Genomic DNA, 23,852 nt, shown 5'->3' on the forward strand with positions numbered 1-23,852 from the left:
GGTTTTATAATACTATTATTACTACCATAATGAAGGTTATTGCCTAAGACCAAATATATATTTATGCCTGAATAACACTTCATGGTGTAATAAAGTTATAAATAATTTAAATGTATTGCTTCAGTAGAAGTAGAGAGATTCCACAGATATGACCATGCTTTTTACTCGAGTACTAAGTGAGATCAGGGGATCATTAGCATGTCAACAGAAGTCTATTCTCATATCCTGAAGAGATGCTCTTCAAGGTAATGTACTCACAAATTGTCTTATTAATTTTAATGATAGCGCATGGCACACTTGGCACACCATTAATTTTGCAAGGAGACGGGTGTGGCTGTGTGAGCCAGATGCAATATATAGAGTATTATGGTTCTAAAACCTTTTACTAGGCAATTATTTACTTTTTTCTGCCAATACAATAAAAGAAACATAGGGTAGTTGTATATAATCAGTCCTATATAATCATAGGTACATTGTTATGAATATGTTCCTTATGTAGTGTTTATTTTTATGTAATAAATACATGAATTGTAACTGTGTGACAAATATGATGGTATATCCAGCTAAGTGGCTTGCATTACTACAAAAAAGTTGTGTTATAGAATAGTGATTTATTTGGCAGGCAAGGATTTGCAGCCAATATCTACACTTCACCACCCGCAAATGTTTTCGCGGAACTGCGGGGAAAATTTGCACGTCAAAATTGTCGCGCACATAAAAATTGTCGCATGTCAAAATTATTCGGCCACCCATTAACTTTAAACTATTTGGACAAAATAGTCGCTCATGTCAAAAATTGACTACATCAAAATAATTTTGACGCCCATTGACTTCAATGTGTTTCGTGAACTTTTCGCCGTTTCTTGAATTTATCAGCAACGGGAAACAGGACAGATTCCCCCATCACTATTATAGAACACAAACTAAATGAATTATGACTATGGTTGTTATTTAGCCATTAGAACCATTGTTTACCCAGGCCAGATAGGGTTAGATAGATCAATTTGCCACCTTGGTGACCCAGCCCACTTCCACAGTATATACAGTATAGGGTACAGAGAAGTCAAATAAACAATATTACTGTCTATTTTCCCTTTTTTGTTTATTGTACCCAACTCTCGTGTGTTTGAGATATTACATGCTAAATCCTATCCAAAAGACATATTAATTTTAATATAAATAAGCAATGAGGTATACTATTTAAAATATCTAGTTTGAAAACACTTGGCAAACAAAAGGGAATTAATAGAAAGCCCTGAAGCTAAGTTACAATGGGATCATGGGAAGTGTGTAATTTCTGTTTTAGTTTTCTATAACATTACAAGGCTCCATCCTCTAACTCAGTTATCCCCAACCAGTGACTCGTGAGAACCCTTGTATGTTGCTCCCCATGGCCTTAAAGCAGGTGCTTATTTTTGTATTCCAGGCTTGGAGGTGAGTTTTGGTTGAATAAAAACTAGGTGTACTGCCAAACAGAAGACCCTGTAGACTGCTAATCTTCATAGAGGCTACTAAACGGTCAATCACAGCACTTATTTGGTACCTCCAGGAACATTTGTCATGCTTGTTTTGCTCCCCAACTCCTTTTACATCTGAATGTTGCATATGAAATACATATACTGTATGGTCTGTGCGGACACTTTGTGCTTGTAGTGGAGTAACTAAATGTTACTGGGCTCCACAGCAAATTGAGTTTAATACCCCAAAACATTTGACATTGACCTATTGTGACAAAATAAAAAAGTTGACCTATTGTGACAAAATAAAAAAATGCCGCTCCAACTCCAACTTTAAGCCAACCAAATTTCAGTTTTTCAACCTCGAAATTCAGCTCTTCTTGTGCAGAGAGTGCTCTCTGCACTAGCGATGTGAACCCCCCCCCGGCGCTGAAGAGGTGAGTGCTGAGGGGCAAAAGGAAGGCCAGGATCGCCCCTCCCTCTATAGCTTATATTGTGATCACTAAATATGACTTTTTAAGAAATTATCGCTTGGGGCTCTGTGTTATATTATTTTCTAATGCTGAAAGATGCAAGATGTACAGTAGCAAGGATTGTGAACTGCCTGAGTAATTTAAAATGTTTTAAAAATAAATCAATAAAAATAGCTCTTGCATTTTATTATTAAAAGGCCAATTTACTGTGCTTCTATTTAATACTGCGTCTCCTTCTACAATCCCTCAGATAACATTCTTAACTCATACTCAGAACTGTATGTAAAGAATTTGTTTTTTCACTTAGGCTGAGAATGTATAAGTTTTTTGGATTTTCTCCATTTAATTGTTATCAGCCAAACAAGGGGGAACCTAAATATTGGTCTAAAACTGAAATAAACTGTTTAAAGACCTATTTTATCAAGACAGAATTTATTCCATCCTGTTTTATATAATTGATGTTATATTTTTGTGTATGTACAAAAATGTAAGCCCACAGACAATGGCTGCTATATTGTAATGTAAAATATAATTTAAATGGGCACTCTCAGCCCTCATATTTTTAATGTTGATAAACTCTACTAAAATAACTTTTGGGAGTTTATTTTGCTATTGTTAGCAATTCTACTGCTTCTAAATGATGAATTGACCTGTAGTTTTGACCTGTTGTAGTCTAATGCCTTTGTTTTCCTTTCCTTACATTTCAATTAAGCACAGTGATTGGCCTTTCTTCTTTTGCCATTGTTTCCTAATATGTATCACTGTACTCTGTACAATTTACACTGTATTATTTGAAAAGACGTTTTTTTCTCTTTTATTTGTTAATATCCCCCAGTCAATGTGCTGAACAGATATACTTTTAGTAACCATTATTGCAGACTTAGAATGGTTAGGTGTCTTCTTCTTCAAAAAATGATCAATGAAATGTAAGCATGGTCTCTAATCCCTTTTGTTCTTCATACTTTATACTCAACTTTAAGGGGCAGATTTATAAAAATTCACTTGATCCAGGAAAAAAAATGCACAATTGCAATTAACCGTGATCACAATTTTTTGGCTGCATATTTATGTAAAATCTCAATTTGATTTAATCATGGCTTTGTTAAGTTGAGCAAAAACTTGCAAATAACAGGTTTCTGTTCATTTTCAAGCAAGTTGATGAATTATGACTGGTGTTAAATTGCAAAAAAAAAAAACCCTCAGTGAATAGTGCAAATATGAATCAATCTTACATTAAATTGTATTTTATGTAAATAAATAACTCCCCTTAAATTACCCAGTCTTCCCTAAACACAGTACAACTATTTAAATTTTTTGACCAATAATATGAAGCACCTTGAGGTTTTTACTAATGAATATAACATCACATGGATAATTAAATATCATTAGAGCCCAACACATACTTTTTCCACATTGTGGATGGAAAATTATTTGGGCTCATCCTTGCTCATGTAACACCATCATTTATAGTATACGTATCACATCTTTTACTGTGCTGAACTTAAATGACGGATTTTTTTTTGTGTCCCCTGCCATTTCACAAGCCTTTCTCATATTATCATGCAAAGAAAAACAACTTGGCCGATCTTTGTCTTGAAATGCGAAATGTCATTTTTTTTGTCAGATTCAACATCTTTAATGCGCAAGATGTTTTTTATAGGTTTTGCAATCTGCACTCTAAAGCATATTCAAAAACTCAAAGTCAAATTTAAGATTAAAATCTTCAGCATCAGGCTGTCACTAAAGGATTTCCTTCTAAGAATCTATTACAGAGGAAGAATAATTCCAGCGCTCTTTATCAAACTTGGTTGCAGTCTCATCTTAAATCATTTCCTCTGATCTTTTTCACTTCCTATTTTTGTTATTTTCCTTCCTTATACTGTACTGCCATCTTAATCTTTAGTATTGCTAATATTCACTGTTTGGGTTGTAACATAGTAAAAGAACAAACATTTATAAACATGCACTCAGTGCATAACCCACCCTGCAGTCACTGGGGGGCCCAGAGTGTGGGGTCTGCTTCCTCTATAGCTAATAAAAAATCCTCTCCTCCCCAGCCACTTTCTTACCTGCAGCTAGGAAGGGGGCACGAGTTGGGCGGGAGTGGGTGGAGTTGGGGTGGTAAGTGGGCGGTGGTGGCAGGACATGGGCGGGGCAGAGGTGGGATGGGAAGTGGGCGGGAGGATGGGGATCGGAGTGCACCGGCCCCTCTGAAGATTTTTTTGCAGGGAGGCAAAGCGCACACCATTGCATGCACTTTTTTAACCACGACTACCAAAAGAAGAAAGAGAAAATAAAGTAAATGTCAGTGTTTACAACAAATAACCATGTTTTTACAGAGCGCAGGACCTGCAACCAGAAATCACAATATTTAAACCATATACAGAAATAAAAAGGAACAGTTGAAGGACCCTTTTAAATCCTACCTTTTTTAGAACATAAAATGTGCCCCACCATGAGCTAACCCTTAGCATGGAGCTAAGCACGCAGCACATATAAGACTGGATTTACATAGAACAGAGAATTCACCATAAGAATTTACAGTTTTCATACTGACCCAATCAAAAGATTCATGGCTCAAAGTCAATTTGATGATGCTAGTATGCTATTCAAGTGTATCTTAAAAATGTGTTTCAGGTTGGAAGTCACCTCTATAAGCACACAATGCAACTAGTAAGAGTCAGTACTTGGACAGTATAGCAATACAGCCTGAACTCAAGTGATTGATGATGCCATTAAGAACACCAGTCACATAATAGGATTTCTTCACTGAAATCCATGGTAGTCATTTTGGACACATATCATTAGAGAGGGCGCAAATAATGCCTTTGTAATAAGACAGTTGCAAAACTCATGGGGATTCTGTGGCAGACTGCTATCTAGCATCCTCTGAAACAGAGAAATCAGTTCAAAGCTATGTTTGCTGTGGGTATGTTTTCGAAGAAGTTGACATCTTCATATACTTAATACAGATCCTATTCTAGAGGAAATCATACAAAGTGGGTGTAAATTTATCTCTGAGAAATATGTTGTCACAGAGTAGAATAAAGTCTGGTATGAGACCCACTTGGCTGGAACACAAAGGTTGTTATAGATGTGCAGCTAAAAGGTGTATAACATTTCTCACAAACCACTAACAAAACATACAAAATTTACCCACGTATTAACTGTAATACTATAATATGTGGTGTATTTGATAATGTGTGGAAAATGTGGTATTCAATACGTAGGACAGACCAGCAGGACCCTAAAAGAATGACCACGGGAACATATAACTAATATAAAAAACAAATCTGAGACCACAGTGGCCAAACATTTGTTTCTCAGGAAATTTAGACTTTTTATGAAACAAGAAATACAAAGGCTAATACCTGATCAAAGAGGAGGCGATAAAGTTAAGATGCTGCTACATATAGAAACAAAATGGATATTCATGTTGGCTACTAGATTTTCCAAAGGATTGAACAATGAATATGATGTGTCTTGTAATTTCTAATATGTCCATATACAGTCTTCCCTATTCTAAAGTTTTTCTAATAAAGTTGGTTTTGTTTTGATTTGGCTTCAGGATTGAGGTGTACCAATATGGCACCCATTCCCTCATAGTGGGTGTGGCTTTAGGCTCAACACCATTGTTTGTTCTTAAAGGGATACTGTCATGGGAAAAACCATTTTTTTCAAAATGAATCAGTTAATAGTGCTGCTCCAGCAGAATTCTGCAGTGAAATTCATTTCTCAAAAGAGCAAACAGATTTTTTTTATATTCAATTTTGAAATCTGACATGGGGCTAGACATATTGTCAATTTCCCAGCTGCCCCAAGTCATGTGACTTGTGCCTGCACTTTAGGTGCGTTTTGAAAAAAACATGTTTTCCGATGACAGGATCCCTTTAATTGACTGTTGGATGCTGATTTGTTAATTGGTAAATTGGAAGTGTTATGTGATTGGTGTACTGATGTTTAAATATCTTGTTTTGAAATGTGTATATTTAGTGTTGGTAACATGAAACGCGTAAGACTTTATATACAACATACTAAGTAATTTTTTCTCATTTACTGCCTGGTGGAAGATTGCCTTTGTTTACCTCATCAGCTCATGCATTTAAAGAAAAATCATAACGCACATGTAAAGCTTAAGATAAGTTGGTTACTTATACAGAACCTCGTTTTTAAACGATAAAGCTTTTTTTGTGACTGACCTTTCTTTAAATGAAAACAGATGTATACAGTGTGTATTATGTTTCCCCATGGAGCATCATTCAATCTGTGACATGTAAAGTTTTAGATTTGAGCTCACTGTTTCCAGTGAAATTATATCTATTTTACATAGGAAGTATCACAGGATGGAATTTGAAAGACACCGCTTTTAACAGTGCTATTCAGCAATCATTCAGATATCACAGTGGCTGAAGCCAGACCTTATACTAGACACAAACAGTTAAGATATAGCAGTTATATTAAGATAAGAAAAATAACAATGCATATTTCACTCTGTGGACTTGGAGATTATCAGATGATGGGACTCATCAATCACGAATCCCATGATAATCCCATGATAATATATTATTTTGCAAGGGAGCAGGTTGTATCTGTTTTTCCCTGTCTTTGAGTCTTTTTTATCTGAAATTAAAATAAAATTGGAATTTGTTCTTGTAAGATGTTGTCCTCTAAAGTCCTTGGAACTAACTTGAGTTTCTCTGTGGCAGAAAAGAGCGTTGCAAGTATGAGAACAGTACTGCAAAACCCTAGGTTTGGTGGCCAGACTAAAGTAGGGAATCAGACAGCCCTTCCCCCTGTTCTGCCTGTGACATCACAGAGCCCGGTTACAGGAAAGCGACCAATTGGCTGAAAGCCACAGAGAACATATGGGAAAAAGAGGAGGATCCAGGAGGTGCCTGGGTTTGGAGCCAAATCTAAGGGGGTGGCAGGGAGAATTTATAAAAGATCCCCTGCTGCAGCATCCAGCCAGAAGCAGAGTGTGAAATGGTCCAGTAGTGCAGACAGGCTTCTGTTTCATGCTGTTCAGATCTGAATGAGAAGTCTGCAGCTTTAGAAGTACAGAGAGAGCCCATCCTGTTTCATGCCAAGCTGCTAGAGACTCAGAAGATGAAAGGTGCCATTGTTGAGATTGACCCTGCTGCAGAGCTGCCTATAATCTCCATTGTGACTGCTTCTTAGAGCACCCCGGTGAGTGGACCACCCAAGGGAGGACATTGGCAAGGCTACAAGTGTGGGGCCCCTGTGTGAGGACAGGTCTTGTGCATGCACCTGCCATGTGGGAGTGGCTACTAAGTCCAAAGATGTAAAATGTAGCGCTACCTGGGGTATAGGAGCTCTTGGAAGGGACATTGCATTTGAACTAAACTGTATGGTCATTAACCCCCTTCCAGTGTGATTGGCACTGTGTTATAAAATGACTGTATTAGTTACACAGTCAGTGGGAAAACTACTAGTGATTTAGGTCCCCAGTGCAGGAGTGTTCTATGTATTAGACTGCCCAATTTCTTTCATTTATCTTTTTTTATATAAAGTTATATTGGTTTACTACAAACTGTGTGGTTTATTTTCCTGGTGGAATTCTCCAGAGGTGAATGTCCTTAGTGCCCTAGGTGGAGGCACTACACTGTAACTTCCAGTTCCCAGGATCTTTCACCCTAATCGCAAAGAGAATTCAGGCTACTGAAGAGAAGTTAGTGTAACTCCATTCTACAAAAGGTGTCAGCAAAGGGTTACGCTAATATTGTACAATGGGCTAAATCAGTGGGAAAGGTCAGGTACCTGCATACTTTATACGCTCAGTAGAACAGTGTTGTACTATGTACAATTCATAAAATTAAATATTAGCAATTAATAAAATATATTTCTTCATTTGGCATTAGTACATTTCAGAATATAATTTCTTAAATTAAAAAAATGCTAAAAATTCTATATTTTTTGCATTATAAAAAATTTGCAGCCTACAGGTCTTCAATAAAGTCAGCATAATGCCTTGTCATAGCTTCATTTATATTTATCTTGGCCTTTTATAATATGTTGGAAATTTTGTTTACTTTTTAATTCATTTGTGTTGTTTAAAATGAGAGATTGTAGCATAAAGCCAACATTAATGCTACCTTTAGCAAAAGTAAAGTCAAAGGTTGTTTGGCAGGAATAGATACTGTATTAATGATATAAATGCATTGTTTCCATATGACCTATAATGAGGAAACAAGCTTAGGAATCTATGTATACTATGGTAGAAACAATGACCTTTATTATTATTGGATCTTGCATGCAACAGCTTACCTTTACATCATTTATATTCATCCGAGTGCCCTCTTTACCCACAAATATGTCATCTATGTCAACAAGAATGTATCTGTTTAAAGACAGACTTAGCTTTTTCCCAGACAAAAAAGAGATAGCATCAATAAAAATTAACTTGTGCAGCCAAAAATTCAAGTTGTTGCCAAACAGAACTCTCTGAATTCCATCATGAAGACCTAAATCCTGAATGACTGTGGCATATTGGGAAGATCCAGATAGTAATTGTGAATTTGTTCCCTGTAACTGTAATGAAGATAATATAACAGGTTCATAAGTGGAGTGGTTGTACTGAAAAACTGTCCAGTCTTCTCCAGGCAGTGGTCCTTTTTCAGTTACTGAAGCTTTTGTTATGTGAAGTAGGGGAGAATTTGGATTTACAAAACAGTCCATTAGAGCAACATTATTGTAAAGAATTAAAGGAAATCCTTTTAGTTCAGTAACCAGCAAACTGTTTTCATTAGCCTTGTGAAACCCAATAATGCTGACACTGTACTCAATGCAGTATTTTTCCAAAAGCTCTCGGTTCCAGGAGTCCATTGATGCATACTTTAAAACATTTTCATATATAATAATTGCATATTTGCCTTTACCATCCTTTGTAAGAGGAGGTATATCTCCCTTTCCTGGTGCAATCAATATATGATATGGAAACCTGCTGGACTCAAGAATTGCTACAATGTCCAGTCCAAGCTGAGAATACTGGCTTTCTACAAAAAGTAAAATGGTAAGATCTTTTTTTGAAGAATCAATAGGTTTAGCCGTCTTGATCTCGATTGTTCTGTAAGGCAATACATTTCCATCACCACATTCAGTTTGCGCAGTTGTCTCAACAAGGATGATTCCCTGCTTGTGACTAGAGAACAAATAATAGGCTGAAATGACAATACTTGCCAGGCAGAACGTGACTAAGAGTAATGCAAGTGTTCGGAAACTTCTTCTTAGCTTTATAAAAAGATTCATTTTTCAGCACGTATGTTGTAAATCTCTATTTTTTCATAATGAGGCTTTGTGAACAGAGCACAGAAGTGGCCTTGCACTCCTCGCAGAAGCCTATGTGACCATTGCACTTCATGTATTGTAAAACTTACAAGGCAAGTTCAGTCAGATATTTAGGTGTGTTCTGATAAGTGAAACAGATTTTTCTTCCATCCAAAGGATTTCTACGATCAACGAAATAGTTTGACATTACCTGGAAAATATAAGCATACAAAATGAGACTTGCTAAATTATTATCATAAAATTATTAAAACATTTGCAGTATGAAAGTAGCTGTCAGTTTGTAGCTGCAATTCCTGATTTATGATCTGCAGAATACGATTTTAAAATATATGCAGGTGCTGAAGCCACTGGGTTGTAATTTATCAACACTGGGCAAATTTGCTTGTGGGCAGTTACCCATGGCAACCTATCAAAGTCAAGCGCTGATTGGTTGCTATGGGTTACTGCCCATGGGCAAATTTGCCCAGTGTTGATATGAGCCCCAGTTTGTGTCTTGCATTACCTTAAACAGAAATACAGTAGCATTTTGGTACTGATTCAACTCTTCTTGGCATTTCTTCTGCAGTTCTCAAGCCATTAAGATACAGTTCCAGTTTCCATTTGTAGACTCTGTTAATGATGCTGCTCATGCCCTATTATTTTACTTAATTTAAATGGTCTGTAGAACGTAAGCACAAACGTTACTCAGGTTCTTCCTCAAGTTGGGCAGCGGATGCTAGTGGGCATATTGAACTCATGCATTTAATATTGTTCTTTTCCTTTGTTTGCACTCAGTGAAAACATCTAGAATTAAGATATTAAAAAAGGGAAAACAGTAACTAAATATGTATTTGTCCAACAATTAAAGTAAAGCCAGACTGGGAGTAAAAAGCAGCCCGGGCAAAAAAAATCAAAGCAGCCCACATGTAAACACACAATGATTTTGAACTCATCCATACATATATTGGGGTAAAACTGCAAGAATTATGTGTATAAAGAGCTGCCTTTCTCGCTTAACTGTAATTCATGAAAACTATTACAGTTGTTAATTAACTATTATTATTATATTGCAGTACAGTAAAATGTTCTTTACTGGCACCACACAAATCTAGTGTGTCCTTATTAACCATTTTGTTGATTTGCCATTAATTATAAGCCATGAACATCTTATTTAAAAATTACAAGGATTCAATAGTTACATTACAGTATGGGGTACATTACTTGTTATAATGTGCAAGTGATACTCAGAGTTTCATGCAGCCTTGTGCCTTTATATGGTCACAGAAAAATCCCTCAGTGACTTCTAATATCCTTATCATTTACAGTAGGGGGTACATTATCCCTTATAATACATGAGTGATACTCAGAGTTCCCTGTATAACTCAGCCTGTAGCCTTGTGCCTTTATATGGTCATAGAACCCCTCAGTGACTTCTAATATCCTTATCATTTACAGTAGGGGGTACATTATCCCTTATAATACATGAGTGATACTCAGAGTTCCCTGTATAACTCAGCATGTAGCCTTCTGCCTTTATATGGTCACAGAATAACCCCTCAGTGACTTCAAATATCCTTATAATTTACAGTAGGTGGTACATTATCCCTTATAATATATGAGTGATACTCAGAATTCCCTGTATAACTCAGCCTGCAGCTTTGTGCCTTTATATGGTCACAAAACAACCCCTCAGTGACTTCTAATATCCATATAATTTACAGTTGGGGGTACATTATCCTTTATAATACATGAGTGATACTCAAAGTTCCCTGTATAGCTCAGGCAAGGAAAGAGTTAATGGATTCAGTGTGGGAGAAACACTACTTGGCAAATCTGTGCAAGGGATAAGCTCATAAGGGAAGTGTCTGGGGAAAGCACTAGTCAATACACACAGACATCTCACAAAGCAGCCTGCCCACAGCTCTGTAGAGATTTCTCCACACTGGCTCCCCAGATGCTCTGGGAGTTGAAGTGCAGCAATATATGGGGAGAATAAGTTGTATGGGAGTGGACTTACTATGTTTTGTGCTTCTCCTGCTGCCTGCCCAGCTACATCATGCCCTAATATTTCTTCAGAAAACTCCTGCATGATTCTTGGACTCCGCCCCCAAGCTCCATGCAGCAGTCCCAGGCACAGGCTGCCTACTCTTGTGCCAGTTTTTTTCTGATCGTTATTCTCTTATCTTCATTCAAGGCAGAGGAGGGAGGGAGGTGGATGCATGGGGAAACGCACAGCTTATCTGTGCAAAAGTATGACTACTGTACATGACTAAACACAATAAAAAAAACTGCCTAGTGACAACCATTCAGCAGTGATGGGAGAATCTGACCCATTGTGTCAGAAATTCGTGAAATGGGCAACAATTTTTTTTTGCTGTGTGACAAATTTTTTTTTACCCATTGGAGTCTATGGATGTCATTTTTGCTCTTTACTACGATTCAGATATTTGTTTCATTATTTCCTTTTTATAACTGTATTGCACTAGTGAAAGATAACTGCTGATTGTTTGCTGTGGTTTACTGGGAAAACATTTCCATTTTACTGCATAAACCCAAATATGTGCAGGTATTTATGTTGAGTTTTAAGCAGAGATGAGATAATCAGTGGTCTTAGGTCCAAACTGTGGGTTCACAGACCTCAGACCTCACTACACTGTTTTTAGCCCAAAAACCTAATTTGTAGCAATAAAAGTAAAAGTTAGATCAAGCAGTGTTTCTTCATTAAAAATGAATTGCATCCATTAAAATCCCAGCAGCAAGTTTCACAGAGTAAAATGATTCAGGCATCCTGTTATTCCTAATGTTATGATTAAGGTGGCATAGGACTCCTGACACATGTTAATCCCCTTTTATTAATGCAAGGTCCCCCCTAATCAGTTTGCTCATTGCTTAAATTCAGGGGTGGGCCAAGCTGACCAGGGGAGAAAGGCAGTTAGAGTTGGAATAGGGGTAAGCAGAAGACTCTTCATAAGGTACCTGCAAAGTGCCCCCCATCGTTGCACCCTAGCAAGTGCCTCTTCTGCCTACTCCTAGTACCAACCCTGCTAGAAGTTCAACACTTGAACCTAAAACACTGAAGAAAAAGCATACAGTATAATTGGGTGGCACACTAACAACTTTAATATAGGTGCAGTGATATGGTGCAGTTAAAAAGAAAGCATTAGGCAGTCATAAATCTGATTTATGGCAGAACATTGGGGTATAGATGAACTTAGAAAAACATAGAAGACACATGTTTTACAGAAGGGCCTGAAGAGTAAAAAATGTTAAAGCGTAATATGGAGACAGACATCCACTGTTTCTGTCTGTCCACTTCCTTATAGATTGTTTGTTTTTTGGGTCAGGGACCTGATCCCAACTGTGTACTGAAACTCCTAACAAAAAGAGGAGAACTAACCCCTAAAAATGAATATGGCTAGAAATACCATATTTTATAAACTGATCTTATTGCACCAGCTTAAAGATTCTGCATATCTACAGTAGCAATGCCCCAAGCCTTCAGAGTTGCTAGTGACAGTGATACTGTATGTGAGATGTTGTATCGTTAAGCAGAAAATATGATTTTCCTGTCATATAAGCTGATGCCACAGGGCTGAATATTATATTTTGATGTAAATAGCACTGTTTTCTGAGCTGTAAGTAATGAGGATCTGAATTATTTACTAATCAGTCTGTAATTTTGACATTTATATTCTATATATACAGTATATCTTCAGGTATCCCTAAGCTCAGTAACAGCATAAAGCATGCAAAGTGAATCAGCAGAAAGAAGATTGGGAGCTACAAGTGCATCTTTGGAGGCACAGATCTTTACTTCTATTGGGCTGTGGTTGTCTTGGGCTGGTATAGAAGCTAAAAAGCTGTAAAGCACTGTGTAAATAGATATAACACAATACACATACAATACACACTATAGCAGCTATTAGTCTATTGCATATGCTAAGTAAGAATAGCTACCAGTAAAGTGACGCCCTACAGCTACTTTAAACCCCTTCAGGTTTAAAAAGACTTTTTTTAATTAAAGGTAATGCATGCAGTCCTTGCTAGAGGATAACTAGATTTAATGTGAATGTAAATTGATTATAAAAAAATAGATATCTAATATATGAAAATACATTACAAAGGACAAAAAAAAGTATAAATGTTATGTCATCGTAACAATTAATTGTGTCCACCATTATGTGAAATATCATTATCCCAGTATTACTGCTATGCAAATTGGAGTTCTGTATATAATATATACAAGCAAGAAAAGCATTTGGTTGAAGATCATTTATTAGAAGGAGGTGCATGATTAACTACAGGTATGGGATCTGTTATCCATAAACCAGTTATCCAGAAAGTTCCTTTCCCATAGACTCCATTTTTTTCCAAACATTTTTTTAATTTTTACAAAATGATTTCCGTTTACTCTGTAATAAAACAGTACTTGATCCAAACTAAGATATAATTGATCCTTATCGGGGCAAAACAATGCTGTTGGGTTTATTTGTTGGATTTATTTATTGGGTTTAAACGATTTTTAAGTAGACAAAGTATGACACTCCAAATTACAGAAAGATCCATTATATGGGAAACCTCAGGTCATGAGCATTCTGGATAACAGGTCCCATACTCATACTACTGAAATTATTTACCTCAATCAAATTAACATACATACATAATTAATAAAACAGTATAATAAACCTGATGAGTGATGAATTCTAAACTATAAAAAGTCAAGTAATCTAGAATGATTTAATCCAGGCAGATGTGTTAAAAATATCCTGTATGGCACAAAGTAAAATGTTCCCTGCTGTAGCCACCATTAATTTGCTTTTTACACACATGAGGGTCGAATATCGAGGGTTAATTAACCCTCGATATTCGACTGGGAATGAAAATCCTTCGACTTTGAATATCGAAGTCGAAGGATTTTGCGCAAATACTGCGATTGAAACGATCGAAGGAATAATCGTTTGATCGAACGATTAAATCCTTCGAATCGAACGATTCGAAGGATTTTAATCCAACAATCGAAGGATTATCCTTCGACCAAAAAAACTTAGCCAAGCCTATGGGGACCTTCCCCATAGGCTAACATTGGGTTCGGTAGCTTTTAGGTGGCGAACTAGGGGGTGAAAGTTTTTTCTTAAAGAGACAGTACTTTGACTATCGAATGGTCGAATAGTTGAACGATTTTTAGTTCGAATCCTTCGATTCGAAGTCGTAGTCGAAGGTCGAATTAGCCCATTCGATAGTCGAAGTAGCCAAAAAAACACTTCGAAATTTTTTCGTATTAAAACTTTTTATTAGTTTTCTGACATAACTCAAAAACACGGATATGCACATTTCCATAGTATACATAGTAATCCCAATATTGAACTTTTGCCATAATAGGGCTATCTGTTGGTCTGGTGCGGACCAATGTGCAAAATTTTATAACCAGAGTTGATAGAATAGGAAAGAAAGGCGAAAGTGGGAGGAAGAATAGAGGGGGGAGGAAGGGGGTGGAGAGGGAGGAGAGATAAAATAAAAAAAAAAAAAAAAAAAAAAAAAGGGGGGGGGGTGGACCAGTTGGCCCTCAAGTATCTTCCTCGCTCGGTGAAGTCCTATTAGATCAGTAGTTTGTACCGATCCGTTTCTTTAAAATGGAGCCATCTCCACCAGACAGAGGCAAAGATTATGTTCTGTTCTTCTGTGTTTGCGGACATCTCCTCGAAGACATAGAGCTCCTCCAGCTTAGTTAGCCATTCCTTTACTGTTGGGGCTTGTGTAGTTTTCCAGTGTAATGGAATGAGACATTTTGCTGCATTAAAAAGATATGGTTCAAGAGAGTTCTTAAAGGCAGAGATGGATTTCTCCATGTGGAACAACAGGTAGTATTCCGGTTGTCTCCCTAAGGTATCATTCAGAATCTCTTCGGATATGGAGATGATTTGGTCCCAGTAGGATTTTATCGGAGGGCAATCCCAGAAAATGTGTAGCATTGTGCCCTTTTCTTTTAGGCACCTCCAGCAAATGTCGGATGCTTGTGGGAATATACTCTGGAGTTTTGCCGGTGTTCTGTACCATTTGGTAAGAATTTTGTAGTTCATTTGCTGAAGTCTGCTACACCTAGTACCACAAAGGAGTTTCAATATAAGGTTGCCAATCTGCTCCTCTGTAAGTGAAGGATTCAGATCCGTATTCCAAGATCTGATAAAATGTAGTTTTGACAGATCCTCTGTTTGCTGAAGGCACTTGTATATCATTGAAATATTGTGTTTTGGTGGGTCTATGAAGGTGCAATATTTCTCGAACTGCGTCAGTGGGCGAGAGAGTTTTTTTGACCCTCCTAGTGTGCGATAATAATGTGCGATTTGCGAGTATTTCATGTGATCTAGTGTGGTAAAAGGTTTAATGCTGTGGAGTTTTTGTTTACTGATAAGTTCGCCTTTTTCTAAGAAATGTATTAGTTGTAAGTTCCCTTGAATCTGCCATTGTTGGAAGTAGCCTGGTTCCGTACTTGCTGGGAAGGCCGGGTTGTTCAGTAGCGGGATGAGAGGTGACGGGTGTTTAGTTAGAGAGTATGGTACTTTTAATCTATCCCAAATTTTTAGTGTATATGTTATTAAGGGGTGGTCTTTATAGATCAGTCTCCTGTGTATGTTATCTATCCAGGGGAGGTGTACGAGGTGGGTTTTAGTATCTTCTTGTTCTATTTTGACCCATATTTTGTTCTCAATATGATGTGACCAGTCTATGATGCGATTCAATATTGCTGCTTGGTGGTAGTGGGCTATGTTTGGTAAGCCAGTCCCGCCTCTTTGGCGCGGTCTGCAGAGTATTTTCCAGCTCAGTCTGGGTTTTTTCCCCATCCATATAAATTTAGTAAGTAGGGCTCGTATGGATTTGAAGTAAGCGTCTGAAACTGGCATGGGCAGCGCTTGGAAGATGTATAGTAACCTTGGGAGAATATTCATTTTTACTGTATTGATGCGCCCAAACCAGGATATAGGGTTGGAGTCCCATCTATGTAAGTCTTTCTTTAGTTTATTTATGAAATCTTTTAGATTGATGTCTATCCATTCCGAATACTCCTTTGTTATTTTAATCCCTAGGTAGGTAAATGTGTGTGTGGACCATGTATAAGGAAAAAATGGCTTAATTGTGGCAATTGTTTCTGAGGGCAGGGATATGTTCAATGCCATTGATTTATTCAGGTTGATTTTAAAGTTGCTCATTTTACTATATTCATCTAGGATCGAGTTCAGGGTCGGTACAGTTACTTCCGGGTTTGTTATTGTAAAGAGCAGGTCATCTGCGTATGCTAGGATTTTGTGGTGGCGATGTGCCACTTGCAGGCCATGCATTTCTGGGCGTAATCGGATAGTGTTGAGGAGTGGTTCTAATGATAGTATGAAAAGGAAAGGAGAAAGGGGGCACCCCTGTCGAGTGCCATACTTCGAAATTTTAAGTATTTTTTCTTCTATTCCTTCACTCGAAGTTAATGAATTGGCCCCATGAACTAATCATTTTTACAGTCTCAAAAAATTAGCTCTAGAAGCAAAGAAACAAGAAAAGACTAAAAAAACCTCCCTGTTGATTATGGCTATGCCACATGAAGCTAAATATCAATGACTTGATGCTTGAAGCACAATATGCCTCCAACAATAAATTGTACTTATCTTCTTATATTAGATTAAGTTGTTAAGATTCAAAGTAAGTATTCTGAAACCATGATGCTTTGTAGGGCATTAATAAAGAGAAAATAATAATAGAGAAAATTCGCCAGAATTTGCCAGAAATCTCATTGGCAGGTACATCACAAATATACTAACAGGTGTAGAAGACAATTTGCTAGTGAAAGAGACCATCGCTAGCGTAGCTTTGTGCCCTATTTCCTTCACCACCTTAGACCTGGCAAACTGATAAGATGCAGCTACATCCTCCTCAATCGTATGTTAGTGACATCATATCCTGTATGCCGGAAAATCATAAAAGTTGTAATATTTTCATTTTTTAAAGCGGGATTGCCTTCAAAAGTCTTAGCTATTAAAGAGTTTTGTGGTAACATTTCTTTCCAACCATTTGAGGGGCATGCCACATTTGTTTTAGGGTGGGCTTGTGTCTAGGGCATTAGAGGATCTCTTTTGTCTTTATTTTGCTTACTTGGACATTTGTAATAAAAAGTGGCCACTTCAAGCATTAGCACAAATATCTCTAATAAAGACGTTCATACAAACGAGTACTAATAAAACAAAACTTTGCAATTTAGTGAATTAGCATAGTGGTAACGAATCTACACCTGGTGAAGTGACGCAAAGTGTGGAGGAACATTCACTTGGCGAAAATTCGCCCTCTAGTGAATTTGCCCCATAGAGTCCATTTTAAGCAAATAGTTTATAGTTTAATAGGATTTTCCTTTTCCTTATAATAATAAAACAGTAACTTGTACTTGATCCTATATTAACGGCATAAATCCATATTGGTGGTTAAACAAGCCTATTGGGTTTATTTCATGTTTATATTTTTTTAAGTAGACTTAAGGTATGGGGATCCAAATTACATAAAGATCATGTACAGATAAAAAGATGTACGAGTATACATGTTCAAAAAATAATACGCAGGGAAGTGAATAATCTATTTGAGGTAGAGGAAAGTCTCAGATTGTGACAAAATATTTTTGTCCCTTACTATACATAGATGTACTGTAGGACTATATAAAGGCACAAGGACAATGCAGGCTGTGTCTTTATAGAAATGTCATGTAAAGCACTCTCTAAATATATTTTCATGTTATAGTAACATATCTACATATAGTAGTTACATAGTTAATTTGTGTTGACAAAAGAACAAAGTCCACCCCTCCAAAAGACCTATACACTATATATACACTCACATATATAAACTACATATACTGATACGTATATTAAACTAACTTTAGAACTTATGATACATATGTCTATTGTTTTCAAACATCTGCACCTTATAGATATTCTTTTGTCTGCTTAGTTAGAATGTTTGAATTACAGTTGCTTCTTATTTAATAAGTAAAGGGTGAAAAACACCCTTTGAAATTAATGAAATAAAACTGCTGATGGCCATACCCCCCCATCCCCCCATCTAGTTGTAAAAATAATTTCTAACACTCAATTTAGTTAATAAAGCTTCACATTGTTGCCCATTAAACAACACATATTCCGTTATTGCATACCTCGTCTGCAGGGAACATTCTTAGTGACAGTGTTTACTTTTTTATCACAAGAGGGCAGCACGATCTTGCAAATGTCAAATAATATCCTCACGTAAACTTAGTAAAACAGATGGATCTGCAATCATGGCAGGATCAAAAAGGTCACAACAATCAAAAAGCAGTAGGTAACATGCAGTTCTTTCACTATGGGGTCAGTGTCAAAGCAATAAAATACAATCGCTAATAAAACTGTTGTTGCTGCAACTTTAATGAAAGACTTGGGAAGGAATACACAAAAACAGGTGCAAACTCTTATTTTGTATACTGGAGATTTCTGCTTGGGAAGTCATTTCATTTTGAAGTGGAGTAAAGGTTAGTGTGGATAAATGAAAATATCAGTAGATTATCATACATGCTAGATGTTTATACCCAATGCAAAAAAATAGTGCTATGTGTAACCTATTTCCTCATTTTTGGTGTATATCAGGTGAACATCAGTATGCTTCTGAAATGAGATGCAAAGATTGGACACTGAATGCCATGAAAGGTGTGGTTAATGGGCATGCAGATGGATGCTCATTCCATTCGACAGGACTTAAAGAAGCACAAGTAGGCATTAAGTACAGAACTTCATTTCTTTGCACTGGATGTGGATAAAGCGGACACAGTCCAATTCATTTGAGAAGCAAGCAACTACCCCGACCACCTCTGCGCTCCTCATGGTTCACGTATAGCCTGCCCCCCACAGGCACACACATATATGCATTAGTTGAAAAACACGGAGCAATCAGACGGAGCAGAAAAAATGTTAAATTATCACCTTTAATAATTCATCTTTAAACAAATCCAATCCATCCCTACATAGAACTGTGGATCTTACAATTGACGTGTTTCGTGGCTTCTCACCACTTCCTTAGAAGTGATCACATAATAATATAAATATAAATAATATAAAGCATACATAATATAAAGCGGACACACCCTGCCATATACTATGGGGGTTATTTATCAAATCCGAATTTATCTCATTATTTTCTGAAATATACTCCAGCCAAATCAGCACAGGTTATTTTCCGTTATTTATCAATACATTTCCTGGAAAATTCCAGTTCTGGAAAAAACTCAGCAAAATCATACGAAATTCGAATCGTACAATTTTTCTGTCCTGATTTTTTCAGATTTTTACACGAAACCCATCACAGATCAGGATATCTTTGGGATTCTCCCATTGACTTATATACAACCTTGGCAGGTTTGAGATTCCAGATTATCAGATTCTGACTTTTCCCATCCTCTGGGTATAATAAATAATGAAAAATTTGTGAAAAAGTTTTTCTTTTCACTAAAAATCTGATTTTATAGATGAAAAAAACTAGTTTTTTTTTGAGTTTTGGACCTCCAGACTTTAATAAATAACCCCTTATGTGTTGCATGATAACGGGCTGGCTTGCACTAGTGATGTGCCCCATGGACCCCCTCTGGCACAGGAAAGGCAAGCTCTGGGGGAGACAGGGGCAGCATCACAAGAGCCACCTCAGGGTGGCTCATGGGCTAAAACTGCCCCTGACTACGACTGTCAAAATTCCCCTGGGGATGCTAGGAAATGTTTTTTAGCAGTTCCTTAAAGACAGTAGACCGGTCTTCACCAGTTCATAATCATCTTCTCATTTTCTCACAGGTTTAAAAATAGCCATGCACGGGCATCCGCAGAAAATTTTTCAGGGGGGCAAAGTCATCAAGCAAAAACAACCTGTTTTTCTAAGACTAAGGCTGTATATAATACCTAGGTGCCAATCATGTAAGAAACCAACTTACTGGCAAAGGCCATTAAGTCACTCACTACTTACATAATTGTATAACAATGGGGGATGTTTACAGTATATAGAGAGTATAAACCATGAAAATCTGCCATGCGGAGCACTGAGAAAACTACCCATTTACCACACCCATTTTACCAAAACATACCCCAGATACTGTATGCCGGTATAATTACTACAAGTATAATGATTGTAGAAATGACCAATGAGCACTGCATTAACTCTAGACATTTCAGTAAAATGAATGCAGAAATGGATAGATTGAAAGTTTTCAACATGCACTTGCACAAGCAGAATATCAACACCAAAGTTCTTCTCTCCTGCTGCTCCTACGCTGATTGTCTCCCTCTGCCTCCCTCTGGTTGGCTTATTCTTCAGTGGAATGCATGCCATCTTGGATTTTTATTCTTGAAAAATGGGAACCATTACTTGATTACCATTAGGTCATAGTTATAACCCTGTTGAAGACACTTGCAACTGGGGATCCCTTTGTGGCTCAGTGGTAAAGCAATGGCTAAAGAATAACAACTAACCAGATGGTACTGGCTCCAGTTCAGCTTGTTGGTGACCCATTTTTTACCCCCAGATGCAAAAATAATTCTTTCCTGGGCAATAAAATAAATGCTTGATGCCAATGATATTAATTGGGAGGAGAAATATAGGAAGGCTGGTAAACCCTAATTCTTAAACGACCTTTCTAAACACACACAAATACAATAGTATAATCACTATATAAAAGAGATGGGGCATTTTAACCCCAGACATATTAACATGGGATGTGCCAAAGTTTTCTCTCTTTTTGTGCCCATTCTTCTCATCTCTGTTTCTATGCCTCCCTGTAAGGGACACTTACCCTGGTGGTCTAGTGGCTGGCGGGAACTCCCGCTGCATGGTTCCTTGCTCCTTCTGTGCCGGTTCTCCTATTGCGTGTGCGGTGCGCACTTCCGGGTTTTTCACGCCAGTGGGATGACATCATTGTTGCGAAATTCAAATGTATTTAAAGGGGCTTTTGAATGAAACTCATTGCCCGTTGTTAGGGCTATCTTGTTTAGTTCCTGGGTGCTTATTCTACATGAATTCCATTGTGAATCCTGGTTTTGACCCTTGCTTGCCTACCTGACTATTCTGAACTCTGCAATCCTGACCCTAGCCTGCCTGACTATTACAAACTCCCCAATCCTGATCCTTGTCTGCCTGACTATTCCGAACTCTCCAAAAATCATGCCCCTTTGCTCATCCAGAACTCTTGCTTAACTCCTCTCTTATTAATACCTGGTAGCATCCAATTAGTGGTGGGCTCCTCCCAAAGTGAAAGGCTGTTGCTACAGGCGGAAGCAGAGCTGAGACCAGGGAGCCTAGCACTTTTGGATTTAGGGTGCTGATCGTGACACTCCCTCTCTCTGGCTTCTGTAAAAAAAATCCAAGATGGCCATGTGGAATGCACAGCCATCTTGTTTTTTCTTCTCCAGAAGCAGGGAGATTAGAAGAACATTTGGACAAATGTGGGACATTTAAACAGTTATCTGGGATAGGAGGCTGTGAGCTGTGAGGTATGCCAAATTCCAGCGGAAGGCAAGTGTCCCTTTGCCCCTATTTGTAGAAACCCATGTAGCCATGGCTCTATGCATGTTCTATATAGCTAGGGCTGTCACCTGGCCGGTATTTTACCTTGCTTGATTCCAATGTTATTTATAGGAAAAAAAACACAAAAATATCAGAAGGCCAGTATTTTTTTCCAGAAAAGGTGGCAACCCTATCTATAGCTAGCAGCATCAGATGTAGAAGATGATGATGATGATGAAACATGGTACAAGCATTCATGGAATAATAGTGAGCTCACTGAAGTACGAAACCTAATCAAATACTGTACAAGGAAGTGATCAATACCATGTGCATGTCACAGCTGATTACTATCTAACCGCAGGGTGGAATGAACTCTCACACAGCTAATAAAAACCACTGTTTTTATTGTACATGTATATCCTTTATCAGCGGTGTGTGTCTATTCTAATTTTGGATTATAATCAGTCTGTTACATGCAAAAAAGTACCAATTGACTGCATATATTGCATATTTTATTTTATTTTTTTACTCTACTATTTGGTTACTAAAACATATCAGCAACCACGTAGCAGTTTGGTAGTCACATTGGTAGATCTGACTGAATAACAACAAACAAGAAAAACTGTAAAATTAAAGCCTTATAGTCAATTGGGTTTTCTTGGTTGGTGAGATCTGTAAACATGGCAACCAGAAACCACTTTGAGTTGCATGGTTGAAAGGCAAAGTAGGAAGACTTATAATTCATAAAACATAAACTAAAATAAAATGAAAACCAAATGAAAAGCTAATTAGAATGTGTTTGTTATTGTGAAAATTTTGTTCCAAAATAGAAATGGGTTGAGAAACAGCTGGAGATGTATTTGTTGCACTTTTTAGAAGCGCACCATAAAGCAATATTTCTTTAAGGGAAAATTTCAGTATTTTAATATTTTTATTCATCTACATTTTCATTCATCTACATATTTGTTTCTGTTCTAGTCAGCAGAGGCAGCAATAATTGCTCTGATCGCCCCACCTAGAGACTTTAATGAAAAGTACACTCCATGACCAAATTAAAAAGAAAAATGGTGGAATGCTTAGTCACACACTCTGTTATACTTAATGCACATTGTTGCTAGGGGTCTAATGATTTTACATTTTTCTAAATGCACTTTAATATTTAGTACACAGTAGGGTCTTAACTTAGCACTTGAGCTTACATATTTTTGCCAAAATGTGGTACTAACACCTAGATTTTTGTAAAATGTATTTAAAGGGATTCACACAGGTTGACAGCACTGAAAGTTTTCACTCTCTTTTGTATGGTGGAATGCTTGCTTGACTGGAAATTCATTTTAAAATAGCCAACACTCAGGAAAGTACTGTTCTTCACTCAGTCCAAGCTCCTTATTGTCATATAGATGATAAAAATGCACATTTATCAAAAAAGCTTTCAAGAATAGAGGCTTGAACTAAATAATAATAATATTATAATGATGATAAAACAACAGACCAAGGAATATACAGATATGACCAATTACAATACTCAAACTGCTGTGAAATATGGCCAGAGCTAAATATTTGGGATCACCATTTTTATAACTGTAAATTTGCAAGCAAATTCCCTTATTCTGAAAACCAATGTACATTTATATACACTGATATATGCTCTATTGACCAGTGTGAGTGTGTAATTAACTTAAGTTAAATTAATTAAGGTATGTGCCTATGATCCTTTTAGCAGAGTTATTGTCCTCTAATGCTCCAAATCAAATGAGCGCTTGTGTGGTAATCCTTTTACAATAAAATGAATTGGGAGCATGACCTTGTAGGCTATATAATGTCTGATGTATCTAAGGGCAGGAGCATAAGTAAAAATCCCCATCCATAAGAAAGGAGTTTATATGTATAAAATATGTATGTTCACCCACAATCTTAATTTTCGAGTATCATTACATATTAGCCGAGGTTGAAAAAAAAGTCTGATAACCATCAGGATTAGATTTTGTTTATTCTTTCTAACTTTTAGTTGATCCCTATGAAGCTCAATTTGCCTCAGTTAGGGAAAAAAAATCCTGTCTTGACTTCAAAATGGCAACAGGACCAGTTCCTGGATCAACAC

The 23,852-nt window shown here is 37.1% G+C and overlaps 1 protein-coding gene across 4 annotated transcripts in view; it reads right to left on the reverse strand.

The window, feature by feature from the left end:
• ndst4.L (N-deacetylase/N-sulfotransferase (heparan glucosaminyl) 4 L homeolog) overlaps positions 1-23,852 on the reverse strand; it is a 152,747-nt gene that overhangs the window by 116,883 nt on the left and 12,012 nt on the right. For all 4 annotated transcript variants that reach the window (XR_005967009.1, XR_005967005.1, XM_041590435.1 and 1 more), the window contains exon 2: positions 8,216-9,425. Coding sequence is in view for 2 of the 4 variants with exons in the window: in XM_041590435.1 (XP_041446369.1) it covers positions 8,216-9,196 (981 nt within the window). In the remaining 2 variants the exon portion in view is untranslated. The remainder of the gene's footprint in view (positions 1-8,215; positions 9,426-23,852) is intronic.

Source organism: Xenopus laevis, chromosome 1L (genome assembly GCF_017654675.1).
Source record: "Xenopus laevis strain J_2021 chromosome 1L, Xenopus_laevis_v10.1, whole genome shotgun sequence".
NCBI classification, from domain to species: Eukaryota; Metazoa; Chordata; class Amphibia; order Anura; family Pipidae; genus Xenopus; species Xenopus laevis.